The 20,811-nt window shown below is 35.8% G+C and overlaps 1 protein-coding gene across 10 annotated transcripts in view; it reads right to left on the reverse strand.

The window, feature by feature from the left end:
• Positions 1-4,064: 4,064 nt before the first annotated feature.
• The window catches only part of PTPN13 (protein tyrosine phosphatase non-receptor type 13), a 212,510-nt gene continuing 195,763 nt past the window's right edge, over positions 4,065-20,811 (reverse strand). For all 10 annotated transcript variants that reach the window (XM_072622571.1, XM_072622572.1, XM_072622570.1 and 7 more), the window contains 5 exons: positions 18,939-19,029; positions 16,847-17,184; positions 12,410-12,625; positions 6,723-6,785; positions 4,065-4,798 (listed from right to left, as the gene is read on the reverse strand). In XM_072622571.1, coding sequence (XP_072478672.1) covers positions 4,703-4,798; positions 6,723-6,785; positions 12,410-12,625; positions 16,847-17,184; positions 18,939-19,029 — 804 coding nt within the window. In that variant the 3' untranslated portion in view covers positions 4,065-4,702. The remainder of the gene's footprint in view (positions 4,799-6,722; positions 6,786-12,409; positions 12,626-16,846; positions 17,185-18,938; positions 19,030-20,811) is intronic.

The following is a 20,811-nucleotide window of genomic DNA, read 5'->3' on the forward strand; positions in this document are numbered from 1 at the left end:
AAAAATGAGTCAATAGCTTGGTAAAGGAGACTAAAAAAAAATGCTAAAGAAAATAACACCTTTAAAAGTAAACTAACCCAAATGGCAAAAGAGGTCCAAAAAGCCAATGAGGAGAAGAATGCCTTAAGAAGCAGAACTGCCCAAGTGGAAAAGGAAGTCCAAAAGCTCACTGAAGAAAACAGTTCTTTAAAAATTAGAATGGAGCAACTGGAAGCTAATGACTTTATGAGAAATCAAGAAATTATAAAAAAAAACCAAAAGAATGAAAAAATAGAAGATAATGTGAAATATTTTACTGGAAAAGCAACTGACCTGGAAAATAGATCCAGGAGAGATAATTTAAAAATTACTGGTCCACCTGAAAACCATGATCAACAAAAATGCCATCATCATCTTCAAAGAAATTATCAAGGAAAACTGCCCTGATATTTTAGAACCAGAGAGTAAAATAGAAATTGAAAGAATTCACCGATCACCTTCTGTGACTTGTTCTTTGACCCACTCTTATTTAGGATTTCATTATTAAATCTCCATTTAGTTCTATCTTTTGTTTGTGCATATGAATGGATTACTAGTTTTATTGCAGTGTAGTTTGTATTTCTGCCTTTTGACATTTATTTGCTATATTTCTGTCCTACTAAGTAATTAGCTTTTGTAAAGAATACATGTAATGCTAAGAAAACTATATCTTCTTTAGCAGTCCCATTTAAGAAGCCAGTATAATTCTTTTAACTCTAATCTCTTTAGCACTTAATTTAATTTTACATTTTCTTTTTTGTTTATCTCTATTAGATTTGTCCAATTCATAGAGAGTCATTAAAGCATTCTGCTATTATTATATTGCTATATATGCTTTCTTGCAATTCAGTTAATTTTTCTATTGTCAATTTAAATGCTATGGCATTTGTAACATATAAGTTTAGTGTCTATATTTATTTTTAATTTGTTCCTTTTAGCATAATTTCCTTTTTAAAATCCACGTTCACATGGGGGAGGGGTTGTTTTTGCCATGTCTAATAACATGATTACAACTTCGTTTTGATGCATAGTAAATTTTGTTATTTTCCTTTGTTTTTATTATGTACATGGTTTTGTTTTTTACATGTATTTCTTGTAAGCAATAGATTGTGGAGTTTTATTTTCTTATCTATCACTCCTTTTTCATCTTATGGGATTATTTAATCCATTAACATTTAAATTATAAGGGTTCAGTTTGCATTTTCCTCCATTTGACTGTCCAGTTTCCAATTTAAGGCAGTTATATTTTAACAGACTCTTTCTCTTGCCCTCCTTCCTCCTTTTGTTAGTCCTCCTTCCCATTTGTTAGTACTTTTTCTGGTATTTGAGTTTTAGTTTAATGAGTTTAATGAACTGAATATGCATTTAAAAAAAAGTTTAAAAAAACCCTCAACAAATAAGTCCACAATTAGCATAAAAGAAGATACTGGAAATAACAGGAGAAATAAATTGGAAATAAAAAAAGAGTATAGAACTGATAAAACTAGAATCTGATTCATTGAAAATACTTGTAAAATTGGTAAACCTTGAATCAACCTGATTACAAAGAAGAGGGCAGAAAATCAAATCAACATAACAGCAAATGAACAAGGAGCCATCACAAGCAAACCAGAAGAAACAAAAAGAATGATCAGAATCTACAATGCACAATTATATGCCAACAAAATTGAGCACACAAAAGGAACAGAGGAATACCTTTAAAAAAATAAGGTTCTCAAATTAAAAGAATATAAAATAGAGATCTTAAATAATAAAATACAGAAAAGGAAACCAAAGTAATTCTAACAAAACTACCAAAGGGGAGGAAAAACTCTTGGTCCTGATGGATTTACAGATGAACTGTATCAAACTTTTAAAGAAGAATTAAGACTAATGCTATCAATTTATTCTCAAAGATGGGGAAATAAAGCTCCTTTTAGGGGACAAATCTAGTTCTAATTACTTAACAAGGAAATGATAACACAAAGAATTATAGAATGATATCACTAATGAACATCAATTAAAAAATTTTAAACAGAAGTCCTATCAGAATGATTACAGTCATTTTTCTAAGACAGAGGTAGGCCTGTTGGTCCAAACCAAATTAAAATGTAATTGGGAAATCTTTATCAAAATAAATAAAAATACAATACCACATAGATGATGTAAATTTGTAAAGTAATCAACATAATTAATCATTAAAAACAAAAATACTGCAAATCATGATGGTCTGAACGGATATAGCCAAAGCTTCAGACAAGGCATAGCATTCAAGTGGACTAAAAGACAAAGTAAACAAATTAACAAAAGAGATCTTTTCAAGAAGTATCATAAAATGCAACTTTCTTAAACCAGAAGAAAAATCATATATAATGGGAATACACTATAAGCTTTTGCAACAAATATAGGGATAAAGTAAGGATATCCACTTTTCCAAAGATTTTAGAAATGATAACAATATTACTAAGACCAGAGAAAGAAATTAAAAGTATATAAAAAGTAGAAAGGAGATAAAACTATCTCTTTGCTAATAACATTATGACTTACTTAAAAAAATACAACGTAAGGGTCAGCAAAGAAGCTGAGACAATAACTTCAGTAAAGCTGCAGCCTTTAAAATAAACCCTCAAAAATCAACAGCATTTCTATATAATAGTACAAAAATCCAAGAGTCAATAGTAGGAAGGTAAATCCTGTTCAAGTGGTACGAAATGAATAAAAGGTTTAGGAATCACTCTACTAAAGCATATTCCATATTTGTATAGATTCAATTACAAAGTGTTCTTGAAAGAAAGAATAACTTCAATAGCTGGAGAAATATTCGGTGCTTTTAGCTGGGTCATTTTATATTGGTTCATGCCAACATAGTAAAAAAAAAAGTGACAATATTACCAAAGTTAATTTATGGTTTTAACGCTGTGATAATCAAACTACCAAAGGCAATAACATTTATTTGGAGGAACAAAAGACCTAGGACATCAAGGGAATTAATTAAATTTTTTTAATCAAGAGAATTAATGAAAAAAGAAAAGAATGCAGGAGGAATAGAACTTTTAGACTTCAACTTTATGATAAAGTAGCAGTCATTAAAACCATTTAGTGTTTATTGATTACTGAGTAGATAAAACAAATGGACTAGATGAGATTCAGAAATAATGGAAAAGGTAAAAATGGCCAAGCAAGTTTCTTGATCTCCTTTTTAGAGATGTAGGAGTAGGAATCTGAGACAAGAGGTGGAAAGTTTGTATGGTTGATAAATTAGTGCAGCCATTTCTGTGATAAACATCTCTGAACTTAGGTAGGCTGGTTCTTGGACAACAGATATAGAGGGCACTCCAAAAGTCTTAGTGCAATTTTAAGAGTAAGACTTTTGGGACACTCTGCAGCATAAAACCATTCGGGCTTAACTGGGCTTGCCAGAGTCTATGCTTTGCTAGCACAACCTTTGACAACCCAGATTCCTACACTATGATGATGCGTCAGAGGAGACTGTCAGTGGAATTAATTTTTTTAAAAAAATCACATTTGCATAGCTAGTGCTTCAAGGCTAAAAAAGTCTTTTTTCCCCTCACAATAGCAACCCTAAAAAGAGGTAGTAGTCCCATTATCGTACAAACAACAAAAATGAAGCTCAAAGAAATCCAGTAAATGTTTGTTGTCAGGATTTGGGTCAGATCATGTCTGACTCTGGGTTCAATCTATTTGCCACTCTTCCATCTTGCCTATTTCAAGTTTCCTTACTCAATTTCACATTTTTTCTAACATGTTTTATTTTTCTTTCAGAATGAGACTGACATACAGTGTCACACTAGATATGGTTGGTGGTCTCCGGTTTTTTTTTCTCTGTAAATTCAGATGATTGAGGCTGTGGACATCTTCAATATGTGGGAATGGCTAGAGACTCAAAGACCCCATCCCCGTGACCTCAGGGGCACCACTACTTTTGACAGCAGTACTATAAAATCACGCATTAGGTCAAAGGTTCAGCTCCTTTGCCATTTCAAAGAAACAATGACATACTGAAGCATCTCATTAATATGCAGGCACATCTTTAGCTTATTGAGCCATTACTTTTTAAAGATGCATTTTTATTTACAAAGTGATGATGCCTAACCAATTACAAAGAGACATCAGAAAATTTCATTTTTCATGTAATGTATATAAATATGTACAGGAAACTTTATAAAGTAAACATTAGAAACCGTAACAGTAAACATTTGCTACTTATTCTATGTCAATAGTTACCTCTTAAACTTAAATACTGGTTTCAAGAATCCCTTATAAAATAGTCCTACTTTATTAAAATAATGAAAAAGAACTCTGCTATAAACAATATTGTTTTTAAAAATAGACTAAGAAAACATTCCAGTAACAATCTTCACCTTGATCAAACACTGCCTTAATTTTCCCTATGGTCTTTAAAGCAAAAGAGGCAGTTTAATAACTGCGGTAATAGGTTAGTGTTTTTTAATATAACATTTTATTTCAATAATTATCATAGGTTAAAAAAGCTATACAACACAGCCTTATTAGATATTTACTGTTATACAGGGCATCCTCTCATCTCAGAGTTAGGAGGGTCTTTATAAACGTATTGACTTGTCTTGCCCTTTCCCAAGGCTGATAAATGGCCAGGGCAGATGTGTTCAAAGAAGTCTGACACAGTTAACCACAGAGACGTATGCACACAGAGAACTTTTAAGAATCATTTTAGATGCTGCAGCTTATTTTTCATCTCTTCTTCAATCTGAAGACGTCTCAGTACACAAAGGACAACTTGATAGCAGAAAATATATTGATCCTGAAAAGAAAAATATATGTCAAAAAGGTAACATTTTTACCAGTTTAACAGTTGTTCAGTTTTGGAAGTTTATAGTATTAAAAATTCAACATCTGAATCTCATTTTGGCAAGAAAACTAAGGGTGAGATTATTCTTACACAAATGGCCCCAAGGGGAAGCCTACAGAAGTAGGTTAGGCTGAAATTCACACAGACTTGTTTTTGTTTGTCATCTCTTACTTTTATATTCTCAAATCTATTTGAAATTCATGTTTATATAGGCATAGGCAACTCATCATGATGTTGTGAAGTGATAAAAATCCTGAAAACATGTACAGGTTTTTAATCTCAAGTTAAAAAAAAAAATCAAGCAATAAATTTCTTTAAATATTGTGAATAGAAGTAGTTTAAAAATCCAACCATTTAAAAAATTATATTTCCTTGTCTTAAGTTTCTTCACAGAGGCAGTATGGTAGAATGAACAGAGAAACAGAATTAGAAAGACTTAGGGTTCAAGAAAGATCCTCTGACATGTTTCAGTCACATGATTATGGGCATCCCAAATTCTTAGTGCCCTCAGGCAACTCTTCAATATTAAGTTGCATACGAATTGTTATTATTTTTTCTAACTCAGTAAAATAATTTTTTTTGGCAATTTAATTGGGATGGCATTGAATATATAAATTAGTTTAGTTAAAATTGTCGTATTTTATTGGCCCTGCCTATCCATGAATAATTCATATTTCTCCAATTACTCAAATCTGATTTTATTTGCATAAAGTTTTTAAAAACAATTTTGGTTATATAGTTCCTGGCTTTGTTTTGGTAGGTGTATGTATAGAAAGATTTTACACATATACGTTTGTGTCTAATGATAGCCCTCTTTCAGGTGGAAGAAAAAAATTTACATGAAAGCTTTATTATATATTTAAAAGGAATTGCAAGTTGTACATAATAGATTTTCAGTTTAATGTGCCATCATCTTTTTTTTTTTATTATACCATGCTATGAAAAAGTTTGTTTTATTCCACAAGTTAAAAAAAATATTAAGTTGCAGATGTACATTGGTTAAAGTAGTTTTTGCATCAGAAAGTCTCCATACTGATAAAGTTACATATCCTGACTAAATAAAAAGTCTTTTTTTCTTATGTTTTATTAGCATATCTAAACTTGAGGAAGTATATCACTGGAAGGTTGACCACCAAGTAATTAATTTTTTTTCCACTACAGTAATAAAGACCATTTCTAAAGGTGAAGAGAGCTATGCTCTATACCACTGATTCTTGAAGTACTAACACATAATTTAAAATACTCTAATTAACTCAGTACTTCAGGCTTCCAAGTGGAATTTTTTTCTTCTTGGCAAAGAGACCGTGGATTTGAAAATATACATTGACGTAATCTTCTCCTAGTGTGTAAGTTGCCTTTTGTTTGTAAATGACACTGTGACCAAGATTAGGTTTAAGCACATGGTTGGAAAACTGGTGATCACATTACAATGTCATAGCATTAATGGGCTGCATACCTGGGTTTGAGTTCTAGGCAGCACTGACCAATGTGGTTTCTATGCTATGAAAATGTCTTTGTGAAAGTCAGCTGATGCTGAGGAGACTGAGTAGATTTATGAAAACATGTGGAGTGGTGATAAACACAAAAAGCATTTTTTTCTTTTTAAAAGAAGCAAATTTTATTTTATTTTTTAAAAGATCAATGCTATCTATACAGACAATGTGTGTATGACCGTATAGCTGCAGATTTCAGGATGCAAATGGAATTTCCCAAAATGTTCTGAGTGTTTAAGAGGGGGAAACAAACCAATTTTACTTTGTAAGTGAATAAGAAAAGCCCTCCAAAAGAAAAAAAATGTGGCTGAGATGCTTTTAACATTCTCACCTTAACCATAATTTCCCACTGTTTAAAAAAAAAAATAGCACCAAAGACATACCTCAGTCTGAATCATCCCATGCCTCTGCAGTCTCATTGTCCGCACCAGGTCAGAGATATCAAACTGCCAAAGGAAACAGTAATGTGCATATTTTGGTAAATACAAAGGACCACAAAGAACTCATCTCTGCCTCCCTCCACCTCCCAGATTAGCTCTGAGATGGGTCATCCATCCCTCTGCCATTTGATCATTTCAACGTTTTGTTCTGAGAGGCAGCCTCTGTACTGCTCAATGCATGAATTTCAAGCCCAAAGACTTGTCTCTAGGTCACAGCTGAAACATTTCCTAGCTACCACCTGCTTTTTGCCAGCTACGTGAGCAAAGGCAAATCATCACCTCTCTGGCTCTCCATTTCTTCATCTGTAAATAAGGTGGTAGGACTAGCTGATCTCTAAAGTTCTCCTTCCAACTCTAAACCCTATAACGACCATGTTGGTCAAAGAAGGACTCCATTGTGTCTACTGCTGCTCTATATCATCCAGTAATAATAATAAGTGATATTTATTTGATATTTTGAGGGGGCAGTATGTCACGGTGGATAGGATGCCAGTCTCAAAGTCAGGAGGACCTGGCTATAAGTCCTGATTATGCAACCCTTGGCAAGTCACTGAACCTCACTGCAACGTTCCAGGCAATTCTTTAATACCTTAAGTGGCAGAGAAAATGACTTCCTCCATTGGTACTAGGAGTTTACTCCCCTGGGGGGCGGGTTTCCCTATGCCAATGTAAACACAGGTCTAGTTTTTATCTCTATTTCATATTTTAAAGGTTACATCAAAACACAGATCTATTTGTTACAATTCTCATCCTCCTGTTCCACCTTTTTTTTGTATTCTCAGGAGGCAGTCACTATAGTAGAACTAGGACTTAAAGCTCTTGGTTCAAATTCTGCCTCTCTGAGGTTTGATTACCTCGTGTAAAATCAGGATAATAAAATGGGTGCGACTTGTCTTTAACGGGTTGTTATGAGGACAGTATGTTGTAAAGTGAGGTGAAAATGATGGGCATCTAAGTCATACCTGTCCCACAAAATCTTCATAGGATCACAGATCCAGAGTCAGAAGGCGCTTCAAAGATTATCTAGTCCAACTCTTTTGTTTTATAGATGAGGAAATGGAGGCATAAGGAACTTATGTCAAGTCACTTGTTCAAAGACATACAGGCAAAGTAAACAGGTTTTCAGGGACTAGGAAAAGAGGATTTTTTTCCTTTCTTTTTTTGTTGTTTTGACTAGAATTCTTTTTTCCTTGAAATCTGACTTAGCACCAATAATCTTTTTTGGCAAGCGTTTGCATTTGAACAACATGGCCAGTCCATTGGAGTTGCGCTCTCTGAAGAAGAGTCTGGCAGTTTAGTACACGCAAGGACCTCAGTGTCTGGCACCTTATCCTGCCAGGCAATCTTCAGAATCTTCCTAAGACAGTTCAAATGGAAACGATTCAGTTTCCTGGCATGGCACTGGTAGACTGTTCATGTTTTGTAGGCATACACAATGAGGTCAGCACAACGGCTCTGTAGACCTTCAGTTTGGTAGTCAGTCTAACACTTTTTCTCTCCCATACTTTACTTTGGAGCCCCACAAACACTGAGCTAGCTCTGGCAATGTGTGCATCAACCTCCTTATCAATGTGTACATCCCTGGAAAGTATACTACCAAGGTAAGTGAATTTATTCACAGCATTCAAAACTTCTCCATTTGTTGTAACCAAAGGTTCCACGTATGGATGGTGTGGTGGTGGCTGCTGGAGCACCTGTGTTTTGGTGTTAATTATTAGGCCAAAATGAGCACAACCAGCAGAGAATAGATCTGTACTTTGTTGCATCTCAGCTTCAGAGGCTGCACTGAGTGCACAATCATCTGCAAACAGAAAATCATGCACCAACACTCCCTCCACTTTGGTCTTGGCTTGAAGCCTTTTCAAGTTAAACACTTAACCATCAGTGCAGTAGCTGACCTTGATGCTATGTTCATTCTCATTGAAGGCTTTTGACAATATGACTAAAAACATCATGCTAAAAAGCATGGGAGCAAGCACACAGCTTTGTTTCAAAGAACTCATACAGGACAAACATTCACATGGTGGTCAGAAGAAGTGATACAAGGATATTCTCAAGGTCTCTTTTAAGAACTTTGGAACTGTGTGACATAGGAGACACTGGCACAGGACTATCCAGTATGGCGTGCCCTCATATGAGAAGGTGCTGTGCTCTGAAGTTCTTAATGTTAGAAAGTTCTTGACATCAACTCTGAATTTGCCCGTTTGTAACTCTTAGGTTCTGTTAAGCCAAAGAAAAAGTCTAATTCTCTTCTTGACACAGTGGCCTTTCAAATAGATGAACACGATAGATGTATCATGTCTTTGCTGAGTCTTCTCTAGGCTAACTGCTTCTTAGTTCCTTCAAATTATCTCTAGATGGCAAGGATTCATGGCACCCCCTTGGCACATTCCCTAAGATCGTTCTTAACCTTCAGGTCCAGAACTTAACATCACACTCCAGATGAAGGCAGAGGGGTAGTATAACCTTCTTATTCCTGGAAATGATGCCTATCTTAAGATCAATTTAATTTCCATGGCTGCTCAATAACATTGGTGACTTCTTCTGAGTGTGTAAATCCACAGTTCATATCTTATAGGAAAAAAAACTAAAAAGAGGGAAAAATCACGTTTTATGTTATCCCGCTTTATCTTCAACTACTATGAAGTATTAAGTGCAAAGTTTTTGCAGTCATGATGTAATAGATTAATTGATTTAGCGAAGAATGTGTTTATAGGTGCTGGTCTCTGAAAATGCAGCAAACTTTTAAGCTTAATTCGTGTAATTAACATTTTGTCCCTCATTCTTTTAAATTTAAACTGAAGTTTAATCTGCGTAATCAACATTTTCACCATCACTTTCTTATGTTTAAACAATCTATAAATCAAGCCCTGATTTGTAGTGTTTGCTGATTTCTGGGGTCTAAATATTCATATTGAAAATTTAACCACCAGCTCCTTAGAATGTTGGCTGGTTTCCAGGGTCTAAATATTCACGTAGATCATTTAATAACCAGCTCCGTAGAGTGTTTGCAGATTTCCAGGGTCTAAATATTCACACAGAAAATGTGACAACCAGCTCTCTTGAGCCAATAAGAGCTGGCTCCTGCACAGCAGTATGCTCTGTGTTAATTACAGGTGGTGTCGTGGGGTTCAAATGAGATCAGAGAGGTAAAGCACTTTACAAACCTTCCAAAGCACTATGAAAATACCAGTTATAATTATTATTGTTATCATTGCCTCCAATCATCAGGCTTTTAGTCTGCTGACGACTTCATTCCCTGGGTTTTCTACTGCACTCCTTCTGAACTCAAGCAACAATATTGGGGATCATAGGAATGTGCTGGTAAATGTTTAGCAATCAGGTTCCCAGGAATGCATCCTTAAGTATGCATGCACCCATTAAGCATAATCTGCACCACAAATTCTTCCCCAAGTCTAGACAGTCAAGAAAACTATAAATCAAGCTGGATTTCTCCGCACTGCTGCACTTGGTTGGAGCTGGCAGCAGCATACTGTTGGCTATGTGGCGTCTTCAGTTTAAGGAATATGAAATGTCAGATTTAAGAAAAAGAAACTGCATAAATCTTGCTCCTTCCCCATAGAGTTTGCTTATTTTAAAAGTGTTTTGTCTATTTGAACCTTAGGGCTTTACTAGAAAAGGGAGTGGGGGGGGAAGGGCGCAACTGTTGGAGTTTACATGCAAATTGTTTTCTGAGGAAATCAAAGGATGTAGACAGAAAGGGACCTTAGCCCTTCCCTTTACTGAAGAAGAAACTAAGCTTCTATAAGTTTTCATGATTTTCACAAGAACACAAAGGTAGTAAATAAGAAAGTAAGGATACGAATAGAGGTCTCTTGAGTGAGAGGTGAGTTCAAATCCTCCCTCATCCTATCATGTGTTACCTATGTGGCAATGGACAAGACACTTATCCTTTTTAGTTTTTTTTTAATCTATAAAATGAATTGGACTAAACTATTTTCGAGATTTCTTCTAGATATTTCTTTTATGTCTCTAAATCCAAGGCTTTTCCCATTCCATCTGCATTTAATAACCAACTTATAAGCTATGGTAAAAAGTTCATACTTTTAATTAAAGGATGTTTTAAAATAAATACCAGTGCTGCCAAATCATGCATTATGACAGAGGAAGAGACACCTGCCTGATGTTGAGTGAAGGATATCTTTCACTATGTGATCTTACTCTTCTAACCTGAATTCTCATTTGGAAAGGTAGGAGTATAATCAATATTCGTACTTCAAAAGACCTATGACTATGAATCCAATATAATATATGAGGATGTCCTGATCTTTTATCAATTAGTGCAGATACATCTACACAAATGTCCAGTAGTGCATCTAATGCACTACTGGAGTAAGTGATGCTCAGTACTAATTTAAGAATATATCTCATGGAAGGGATAAAAACATAAATAATCTGGTTGAGAAGGCAGGTCATGGTTCATCCAGGTAGTTAAATCTAGATGAGTACAATATTGTGTTGCCCTGATCTGAAAGGTAATGGTACCTTAGTAGAATCTTCAGATCATTGTAAAGGCACAGATTTAGAGAAGGATGGAAACTTATGTGACCGAATTCAATTCCCTCATTTTAGAGACAAGGAAAATAACACTTAGGCATTAAGAGGCAGAATTGGGATTTGAATTAGGAGCTGCTGTGGCTAGAAGAATCCATCTCCAAGCTTCTGGTGATGACCCTTCAGACCTGGTACTTGGATTACATACCATTTATTGCCAGGCTCATATTCAAAGCTTTTCCCTCTTAGCAGGGTATGTAAATATGCATGAAGAATATTGTTGTGGTTCTCTTTTTATATGCTTCTGATGTTAAAGTTTCAGAACAGGATTTAAAAGATACATGTAGACTTTCTGGCTTTGGTAATGCATCTGTGACCTCATTAGTGAAAGGTAGAGATGCCAAATATGTGACCTGTAGCCTGCAGTCCTGAGTGCTGCCAGAAGCAGATTAAAATGCAATTGGAAAGTACTTAATGAAACAAATAAAAATATAATGGAACATGGCCAATGTTGATATGTGGTATTCTAAGTCAATACTTGGTTCCCAGGGATCCTGAGTGGCCCCACATTTCTATATGAATTTGACATCACTAGTGTAGGGCATTTAAGATAAGAAAATGATGTCCGTGAGCATAAATTGGCAACTTTCTGGGGGCACTGAGAGATCAGGTGATGCGCCCAGAGACACATATCCACCATGGATCAGAGATACAGATCTCCCAGAACTCGGCCTGCTGGATTCCCACTACACAATGCTGCCTCACATATGTATAAGGAAAAAACTAAAACATAATATTAGTAAAGTGCTTTGAACACAGTGTTTGTAAAACATTCATTTTTACAAATTGAATTTATTCTTTGTGGCTTTCTGAAATTTATATTTACTATATATAATGCTACACTCAAAGTGAACAAAACTCTACACACACACATATCCATATGTAAAGATGTAAATCTATATTTATATATATAAATGAAATATACACATCTATACAACTGCATAGTGATGCCAACTATTAAAGCATCCAAAATTCCTAAGGTGTTTTCTAAATTTAAGCAACAGAGTATTTATTTTAACTAAATATTTGAATCCAAATAGCATCTGGGTACTTACTTCAAGATCTTGATTGATCAGTCCGAGAACCACATCTATACAAATAAGTGTCCCTGAACGTCCAATCCCAGCACTGCAGTGAATGATGATTGGTCCTGATTTGTGAACATGTCTCATGTATGAGATAAACATGAGTAAGTCATCTGGTTGAGAAGGTGTATCGTGGTCTGGCCAGGCAGTGAAATTCAGATGAGAAACACATCTTACTTCTCCAGTCTGAAAGTGTATGAGAGAATAAGTAAATCAAAGCAAAAATGTTGTTTTTGTGCAAGTAATTAATGCACACCTCCCATCCCCAGTATAAACTCCAGTGGCCTTCTATTACTATAAACTCTGGCATCTAAAACTATTCACAACCCGGTCTCTTTCTACCTTTCTAGTCTTCTTAAATATTACTCCTTTTCATGCAATTATAGTTCATTTAAATGACAGAACAGGGGGATGGAGCCAAGACGGTGGAGTAAAAGCAGGGACTTCACTGAACTCTCTCCCCAACATCTCCAAATATCTATAAAAATAACTATAAAAATTCTAGAGCTGCAGAACCCTCAAAATGATGGAGTGAAATAAATCTCTAGCTCAAGATAGCTTGGAAGGTTGACAGGAAGTATCTGTCGCACTGGACTGGGAGTAAAGCGCAGTCCAGTGTAGGCCCTGCAGCACAGAGAATGTCAGAGCAGGCTTCAGATGACTGAATTACAGGAAGCTATAGCAGTTTCTAGACTTCTCAATCCATAAATGCCAAAGACAGCATAGAAGGTCAGTGGGAAAACTCTGTGGGACTTGGGCTGGCCTCGGGTAGAGGAGGAAGTGGCAGTGGCAGCAGCAGCAGCAGCACTGGTGGCTGCTTCTGGAGTTCTGGGCCCACAGATGGTAGGGAATCAAGTGGATGATACAAAACCCCTGCAGCACCCATCCCTACCCCCACCGGAACCAGTGTCCTACCTTGACAAAGAGTTAGAAAGTCAAGTATTTAGCTGGGAACATGAGCAAACAGCATAAAAAACTCAGGCTATAGAATCTTACTTTGGTGTCAAAGAAAAGCAAAGCACGCAAACAGAAGAAAACAAAGTCAAAGCTCCTCCATCCAAAACCTCCAAGAAAAATATGAATTGGTTGCAGGACATGGAAGAGTTCAAAAAGGATTGTGAAAACCAAGTAAGAGAAGTAGAGAAAACACTGGGAAGAGAAATGAGAGTGATGCAAGAAAATCATGAAAAATGAGTCAACAGCTTGCTGAAGGAGACTCCAAAAAATACTGAAAATAACACCCTAAAAAATAGACTAACTCAAATGGCAAAAGAGATCCAAAAAGCTAATGAAGAGAAGAATGACTGAAAAAGCAGAATTGGCCAAATGGAAAAGGAGGTCCAAAAGATCATTGAAGAAAACAATTCCTGGAAAATAGGTCCAGGAGTAAGAGTTTAAAAATTATTGGACTACCTGAAAGTCATGATAAAAAAAGAAAAGAGCCTAGACATCATCTTTCAAGAAATTATCAAGGAAAACTGCCCTGACATTCTAAAATCAGAGAGTAAAATAGAAATTAAAATTAAAAGAATCCACCTCTTGGAAGAGATTCCCTCCCCCCTGCCAAAAGTCTTCTCAGAATATTGTAGTCAAATCCCAGAGTTCCCAGCTCAAGAAGAAAATATTTTAAAATAAGCAGCCAGAAAGAAACAATTCGAGTATTGTGGAACTACAATCAAGATAATACAAGGTCTAGCAGCTTCCATATTAAGGAATTAAAGGGCTTGGAATATGATATTTTGGAGGTCAGTGGAGATAGGATTAAAACCAAGAATCACTTACCCAATAAAACTGAGTATAATATTTCAGGGGAAAAAATGGAATTTCAATGAAATAGAGGACTTTTAAGCATTCTTGCTGACTAGAGCTGAACAGAAAATATAACTTTCAGATACAAGAATCAAGAGAAGTATGAAAGGGTAAACAGGAAAGAGAACTCATAAGGGACTTATTAAAGTTGAACTGTTTACATTCTACATGGAAAGATGATATTTGTAACTCATGAGATCTTGCTTAGTATTAGGGTAATTGGAGGAAATATATATATATGTGTGTATCTATATATCTTTCTATATCTATAGATAAGCATGTATATCTATATGTACATATGTCTATATCTACGGAGAGAGAGAGAGAGAGAGAGAGAGAGAGAGAGAGAGAGAGAGAGAGAGAGAGGGTGAGTTGAATATGAAGGGATATCTAAAAAATAAAATTAAGGGGTGAGAGAGGAATATATTGGGAGAAGGAGAAAGGGAGAGATAGAATGGGGTAAATTATTTCACACAGAAGAGGCAAGACAAAGGTCTCGCAATGGAGGGGAAGAAGGGGGAGGTGAGAGAGAATGAGTGAACCTTACCGTCCTCTGATTTGGCTTAAGGAGGGAATAACATGCACGGGTATCTTATCCTACAGCAACATAAGGAGGAAGGGGATAAGGGGAGGGGATAATAGAAGGGAGGGCAGATTGGTGAAGGGGATAGTCAGAAGCAAACACTTTTGAAAAGGGACAGGATCAAAGTTGAAAATAGAATAAGTAGGGGGCAGGATAGGATGGAGGCAAATATAGTTAGTCTTTCACAACATGACTACTATGGAAGTGTTTTGCATAACTACATATGTATGACCTATAATGAATTGCTTGTCTTCTCAATGAGGGTGGGGGGAAGGGAAGAAGAAGAGAATTTGGAACTTTTAAAAACAAATGTTAAAAATTGATTTTACATGCAACTGGGAAATAAGATATATAGACAATGGGGTGTAGAAATCTATATTGCCCTACAAGGGGGAAGTGGTTAAAGGGGAGGGTGATAAAGGGAGGGCAGACTGGGGGAAGGAGTAATCAGAATGTATGCTATATCAGGACAGTGGGGAGGGGAGAGATGGGGAGAAAATTTGGAACTCAAAATCTTGTGGAAATGAATGTTGAAAATCAAAAACAAATAAATTAAAAAAAAATTAATGACAGAACACTTGATGTGCCAGATACATAGTTAGCCACCTCCTGCGTCTGTGTGATTTTGTCCTGACTGTCCCTTATGCCTGGAATACTTTCTTAATTACCCATAGGTTCTAGAAGCCTCTCCAACCCCCCACCCCACCCCCCAAATGACCTTGGTAAGAACTGTTTCCCTAGGCTCTCCCACAGAAACCATTATTACTATTACTGTATCTTGCTGAGGAAAGAACAGCTTGAAGTCAACAGTTGGAACTATCTTTGTAAAAGGTACTTCTACCTACGGGGTCAGGGAGATTTAAAACATGGGCATGTTAAATGTGATCTCAGGAGGAGCCATGAGGAATTTATGGGGGAAACAGATTAGAAAGAGAATCCTGGAATCTGTGAGGAGCTGGTGGTTTATACTACATTCTGGAGAGAGCCTTGCCTGCGAGGGCTAAAAGGAGGAGGAATAAAAGCTTATGGCCGGACAGATTGGATTTAACTCTAATCTTGAGTATAATATGAAGAGGATCTGAGAAAGTTTCTATCAGTCCCTTGAGTGGACTGTATCTTCAGAAAGTAAAGTCAACTGTGGTTATAACAAAGGTTTGAGGCTGATTCTGGCTTTGATCTTTTTCAAAGGCTAAATACATAAATAATGATATATGTGTTTTTTATTATTGATTTTGTTGCATATAAGAAAATCTTGATATATCTGTGTAAGTGTGTACATATGTACGTATTTACGTATATAAGTATGTCTATGATTTTGTTTGTATTTCTGTTTTACTTATCTTACATATTTGTTTTGGAGCGAAAGGAGGAGGAAGAGAAAGAACAGAACTTAGTGGGTGCAAAATTAATAATTTACTATAGTTATTCTCATTCACCCAGATTAGGATGGATTTCTCCTTGACCAATGTGTGTGTATATCCCCATGCCCCAAACAGCACTGAATCCAATCATCTCTCTGTCTAGCCTCATCTGATCTAGCCAGATGATTTTACCAAGACTAAGTTAAATAACAACATTTGGTTCTGCAACTTTTTATGGTGTAAGGATGTCACCAACTGAGTAAGGTAAATGAAAACAGATCCACAAAGACACAACGTTTTCCAGTGATGATATTAAAGATCCCCAGTGTAGATGATCCTCCGTGTCTAAAGATTCTGTTATAAAAATTGGTCGTTTCTAATATTCAACTTTGGAACCAATTGATGGTGCTAAGGGCTGACAGATAACTGTAAATTAAATCTCATTTGTAATGAAGACATCGGGTCAAAGCTAACAAAAGAAACTCCCAAAGGCTGGCATCTGTTCTATAAAATAGAAGCTGGGCAGGGAAGCTAAGAAATTATTGAAACTGATGTAAGAGTGAATGGATGCAGGCAAGAGAAAAAGCGCGTGGTATCCCTGTTTTTCTGACAAAGTGATAACTCACAAGGCACAAAATGATTTTATTCACTTACTTGAATATCCTGGAGCTCCATTGCTCTGACAATAAAGCCTGTTAGCTGCTGCACTCTCACCAGGGCAAGCCGAAGCCTGTCATTTACCATTATAGTTTTGCCCAGGATATCTGGCCAGTACCGCTGGCATTTGATCTTTTCTCCTTCTACCTCCTGGGTCATCATAGCTATCACTGTAGCATTTTGTTCCCAAATCATCTGCCAAAAGTCTGCAACCGTTGTAGGGAGAGGTCCTTGACAGGCGATGTAAACAAATTCTTGGTTCCCCACTGGCATCTTAATGAAGCTGGCGTTGATATAACCACCTTCATCTCCAAGTGGGACTCTGGTGGCATCATCTGTAATTTCCCCACCACAAAACAGTCATCATCCTGACATGTTTATTTCCAAATGATTATCTTTCAAATAGCTTGCATAAGGGGTACATTAACATTTTCATTTCAGCAAGAGGGAGCAACATTTCTGTAGATTTCTGTAAGCAGTAGAGGTGAAGTTCATACATCTCCTCATGGGTCATATGTATGCTTAGACTGTGAGCACAAGGAACTTCTTTTATACATGTTTGCTATGTTATTTAGGCATATTGATGGAATGAAAATTAATTAAAATGAGTAAATAAACTTATAGCCGCTAAATCAGATGAAGAATCTTAGCTGCATTTATTATTTCCTTGCCTATCATGAATAATAAATGAAAAAGCCATAAAGCTTTCTACCACAGGACAAAATAAACATTATAAATATATAAGTAAATCACTCATTATCAAGGCTATGAATAAGAGCTAACCTTTCTGTTTACTTTGTTATGTTACATAATATGATTCAGGAGAAAAAAAAATATTAACTAAAGATGGTCTGGGAATTTTCCCATCTGGATTACCTTTAGAAAAAAAAAAAAAAACAGGGGACAACATCAGGTTGGTTCAGTTTATTTGTCAAGTTCTGGTCCTATTATCTTGGAGCCTGATCCTGACATTTAAAATTTCAAAGACTCAAAGACTTTTTCACACTGTATCGTTTTAGCTGATAACTTAAATACCAACTTAAAAAAGGCAGATAGGTACCTTGTGTAGCACTGTTTGGTACGCCTGAAACCTTTCATAATTTTTCCAACTGGATGATTCTGTACATGTTTATTACATATTTGGATTTAGACAATCTCTAAAACTAATGGGTTGTTGTCATGTTGATTATATGAACATTTCTAACAATGAATCTTTCTACCTACTGAGCTTAACTATAGTTATCTGTCTTTATTTCTTCCTAGATTCTGGCTCATGCTAGTTGACCTTAACAAACCTACTCACTATTCCTTGGCTTGTGACTTGCCTTTCCTGCTTATGAGCCATTTTCTAGGCCATCATACCTTTCTGAAACAACTTTTACTTTCTTTTCTGCTAATTTTTAAGATATTTAACAATCTAGTAGGTTTAGGTTGGTTCTAGTATCCCTTACTCCCTGAACACTTGCTTGGAGTGATGAAAAGTAATGTGTTCCTATTCATTACTTCCAGATAGTTAGATAAACAAACAATCCTATTTTGCTATTTGGCTAAGTGCACTGTGGTAGAAGACAGAGGTGAAAATAACTCCTCTTAGTCTGCTGGAAAAATTTAAGGTAAGTGAGGACCATTATGTAGCTCTGAAGAATCTAGTGAAATTATTTGATGTTTTATATAGAGAAACATGGGTAATTCCTGGAATACAAAATGGGCATAAGGAAGAAATTGTTGATGTTTGTGAAGTATGAACTTGGGATTTGCCCATTCAGAAGCCAATCCAAAGAAGAAATTATTTTTTAAAAATATTGAAAAACTGGTTCTCTGAACCTCACAGTAAAAATTCAGGAAGCTGAAGAAATTGTGTTACCTGATCCCCATCCAATTAGTTTTAAAATCACACAGATCTTGTACTAGGGATTCATATCTGAATGTTCAAAAAAAACTAGATTCCTTATAAGACAGGAATGAAGGAGAGAGCCCTTGAGAGGAAAAAGGAATAAGAGGATGAAAACTGGCTGGAAACTAAAAAACTTGAAATTGTCATAATTTGTTAAAATAATACCAAATTTGGAAATAAATAATTAGAACTTACAGGGAAGTATATTCTTATATCTGTTTTTCCTCCTATTTTCCTTTGTTTGTCCAATTAAGCACTGATCCAAAGGTTTTAATTCCTGAAGATTCTGGAAGTATAAATGAAAACAATGTCAAATTTTCTGAGATAGCCAAAAGGCTACAACCATGATGTTAAACGCTATAAATGTGAAGAGACTGGCAGCTGATCAGAGAAGAATTTATAAAATGCTATAGAAAAGACCTCCAGCAATACCACTTCTAGGTCTGTTTCCCAAAGAGATTATACAAATGGGAAAAGGACCCACATGTACAAAAATATTTGTAGCAGATCTTTTTGTGGGGGCAAAGAATTGGAAATTGAAGTGAAGCCCATCAGCTGATAAATGGGTGAACAAGTTATGCTACATGAATGGAATGCTATTGTGCTATAAGAAATGATGAGCAGGTGGAGTTCAGAAAAACCTGGAAAGACTTATATCAACTGATGCTGAGTAAAATGAGTAAAACCAGGAGAACACTGTATACAGTAACAGCCACTCTGTGTGATGACTAACTGACAGACTTATCTCTTCTTAGCAATGCAAAGATCTAAGACAACTCCAAAGGACTCATGATAGAAAATGCTGTCCACATTCAGAAAAAGAACTATGGAGTCTGAATACAGATTGAAGCATATTATTTTCCAGCTCTCTCTTCTTTTTCCTTCTTTTTCAGGGTTTCTCCCATTGATTCTAATTCTTCTTTACAACATGGCTAATATAAAAATATGTTTAATATGAATGTATATGTAGAGCCTATATTAGATTGCATGCCATCTTGGGGAGGGAAGAAAGGAAGGAGGGAGGGGAAGAAAATTTGGAACTCAAAATCTTATGGAAGTGAGTGTTGAAAACTTAAAATAATAAATAATTATAAAAAAAAGAATAGATCTTCTTTTCTAAGCTAGTGTTTTAGGGCAATCAAGTTAAACAGGTGTAAGAGTACAGCCCTGACTAGGTAAGCCAATGCTGAGCCAAGTTCCTATGTATGTTTTTTCTTTAACGTACTGTGGACAGAAAAGTCTCCTTGGAAATAATTATCAATCCTCTAATAACCAAATTTGATAAGGACTTTTAAAGACAACTCGTATAAACTGTTTAACTCTTCCTTAAGATGATTCAATATGCATTTTTTGAGGGTAGAGGGCTCTCATTTAAAGAACTCTGAAATGCACTAGAATTGAAAATAAGAAGCTCAGTCTGATCATAAAATCCTGCTTGCTCCATCCTCTCATGTGGGTTTCTTGTTTCTGTTGGGCAAGTATGCAGGCTGACAGTAAAAATGAATATATTACATCTCTTCACCATCAAAAGGCTTCAACTTTTGCTCTCCCTTGTCAACTAGCTTTTCTCCCATTGTCCAAATGGTATAGCTTCTGGTTCTAATAATCATTTCGTTAAAAAATGTGAAATGACCGATGCCAGTAATGGTACTATTTAGACACTGTAGAAAAGTCAACTGACAAAAAATGGATAATGAAAGAAGGACTACAGGATAAGAAGAGTGTGTTGAGTGGGGTGAGTGCGTGTGTGTGTGTGTGTGTGTGTGTGTGTTGGGGGGCAGAATCGCCTACTGCTACTTTGAAATGAGATGGCAAATGTGAAAGTAAATTACATCGAAACTACAGTACAACGGCTGATGTGGATTCTATCTTGTGCCTGGAGTTTATATTTGATATTTATTGGGTTCCTTCCTTCTTTCCTCAAGGTTAAAAAGCAATGAAACCATATATCTGAGAAAAGTCATCAAGCTTCAAGGTAATAGAGATCCAACTTTGAATCAGTCTTTCGGAGATTTATTTAGAAAAAAAGGATGAAAAATATTTATAGCAGCTTTCTTTGTGGTGGACA

Source organism: Notamacropus eugenii, chromosome 7, assembly GCF_028372415.1.
Source record: "Notamacropus eugenii isolate mMacEug1 chromosome 7, mMacEug1.pri_v2, whole genome shotgun sequence".
NCBI classification, from domain to species: Eukaryota; Metazoa; Chordata; class Mammalia; order Diprotodontia; family Macropodidae; genus Notamacropus; species Notamacropus eugenii.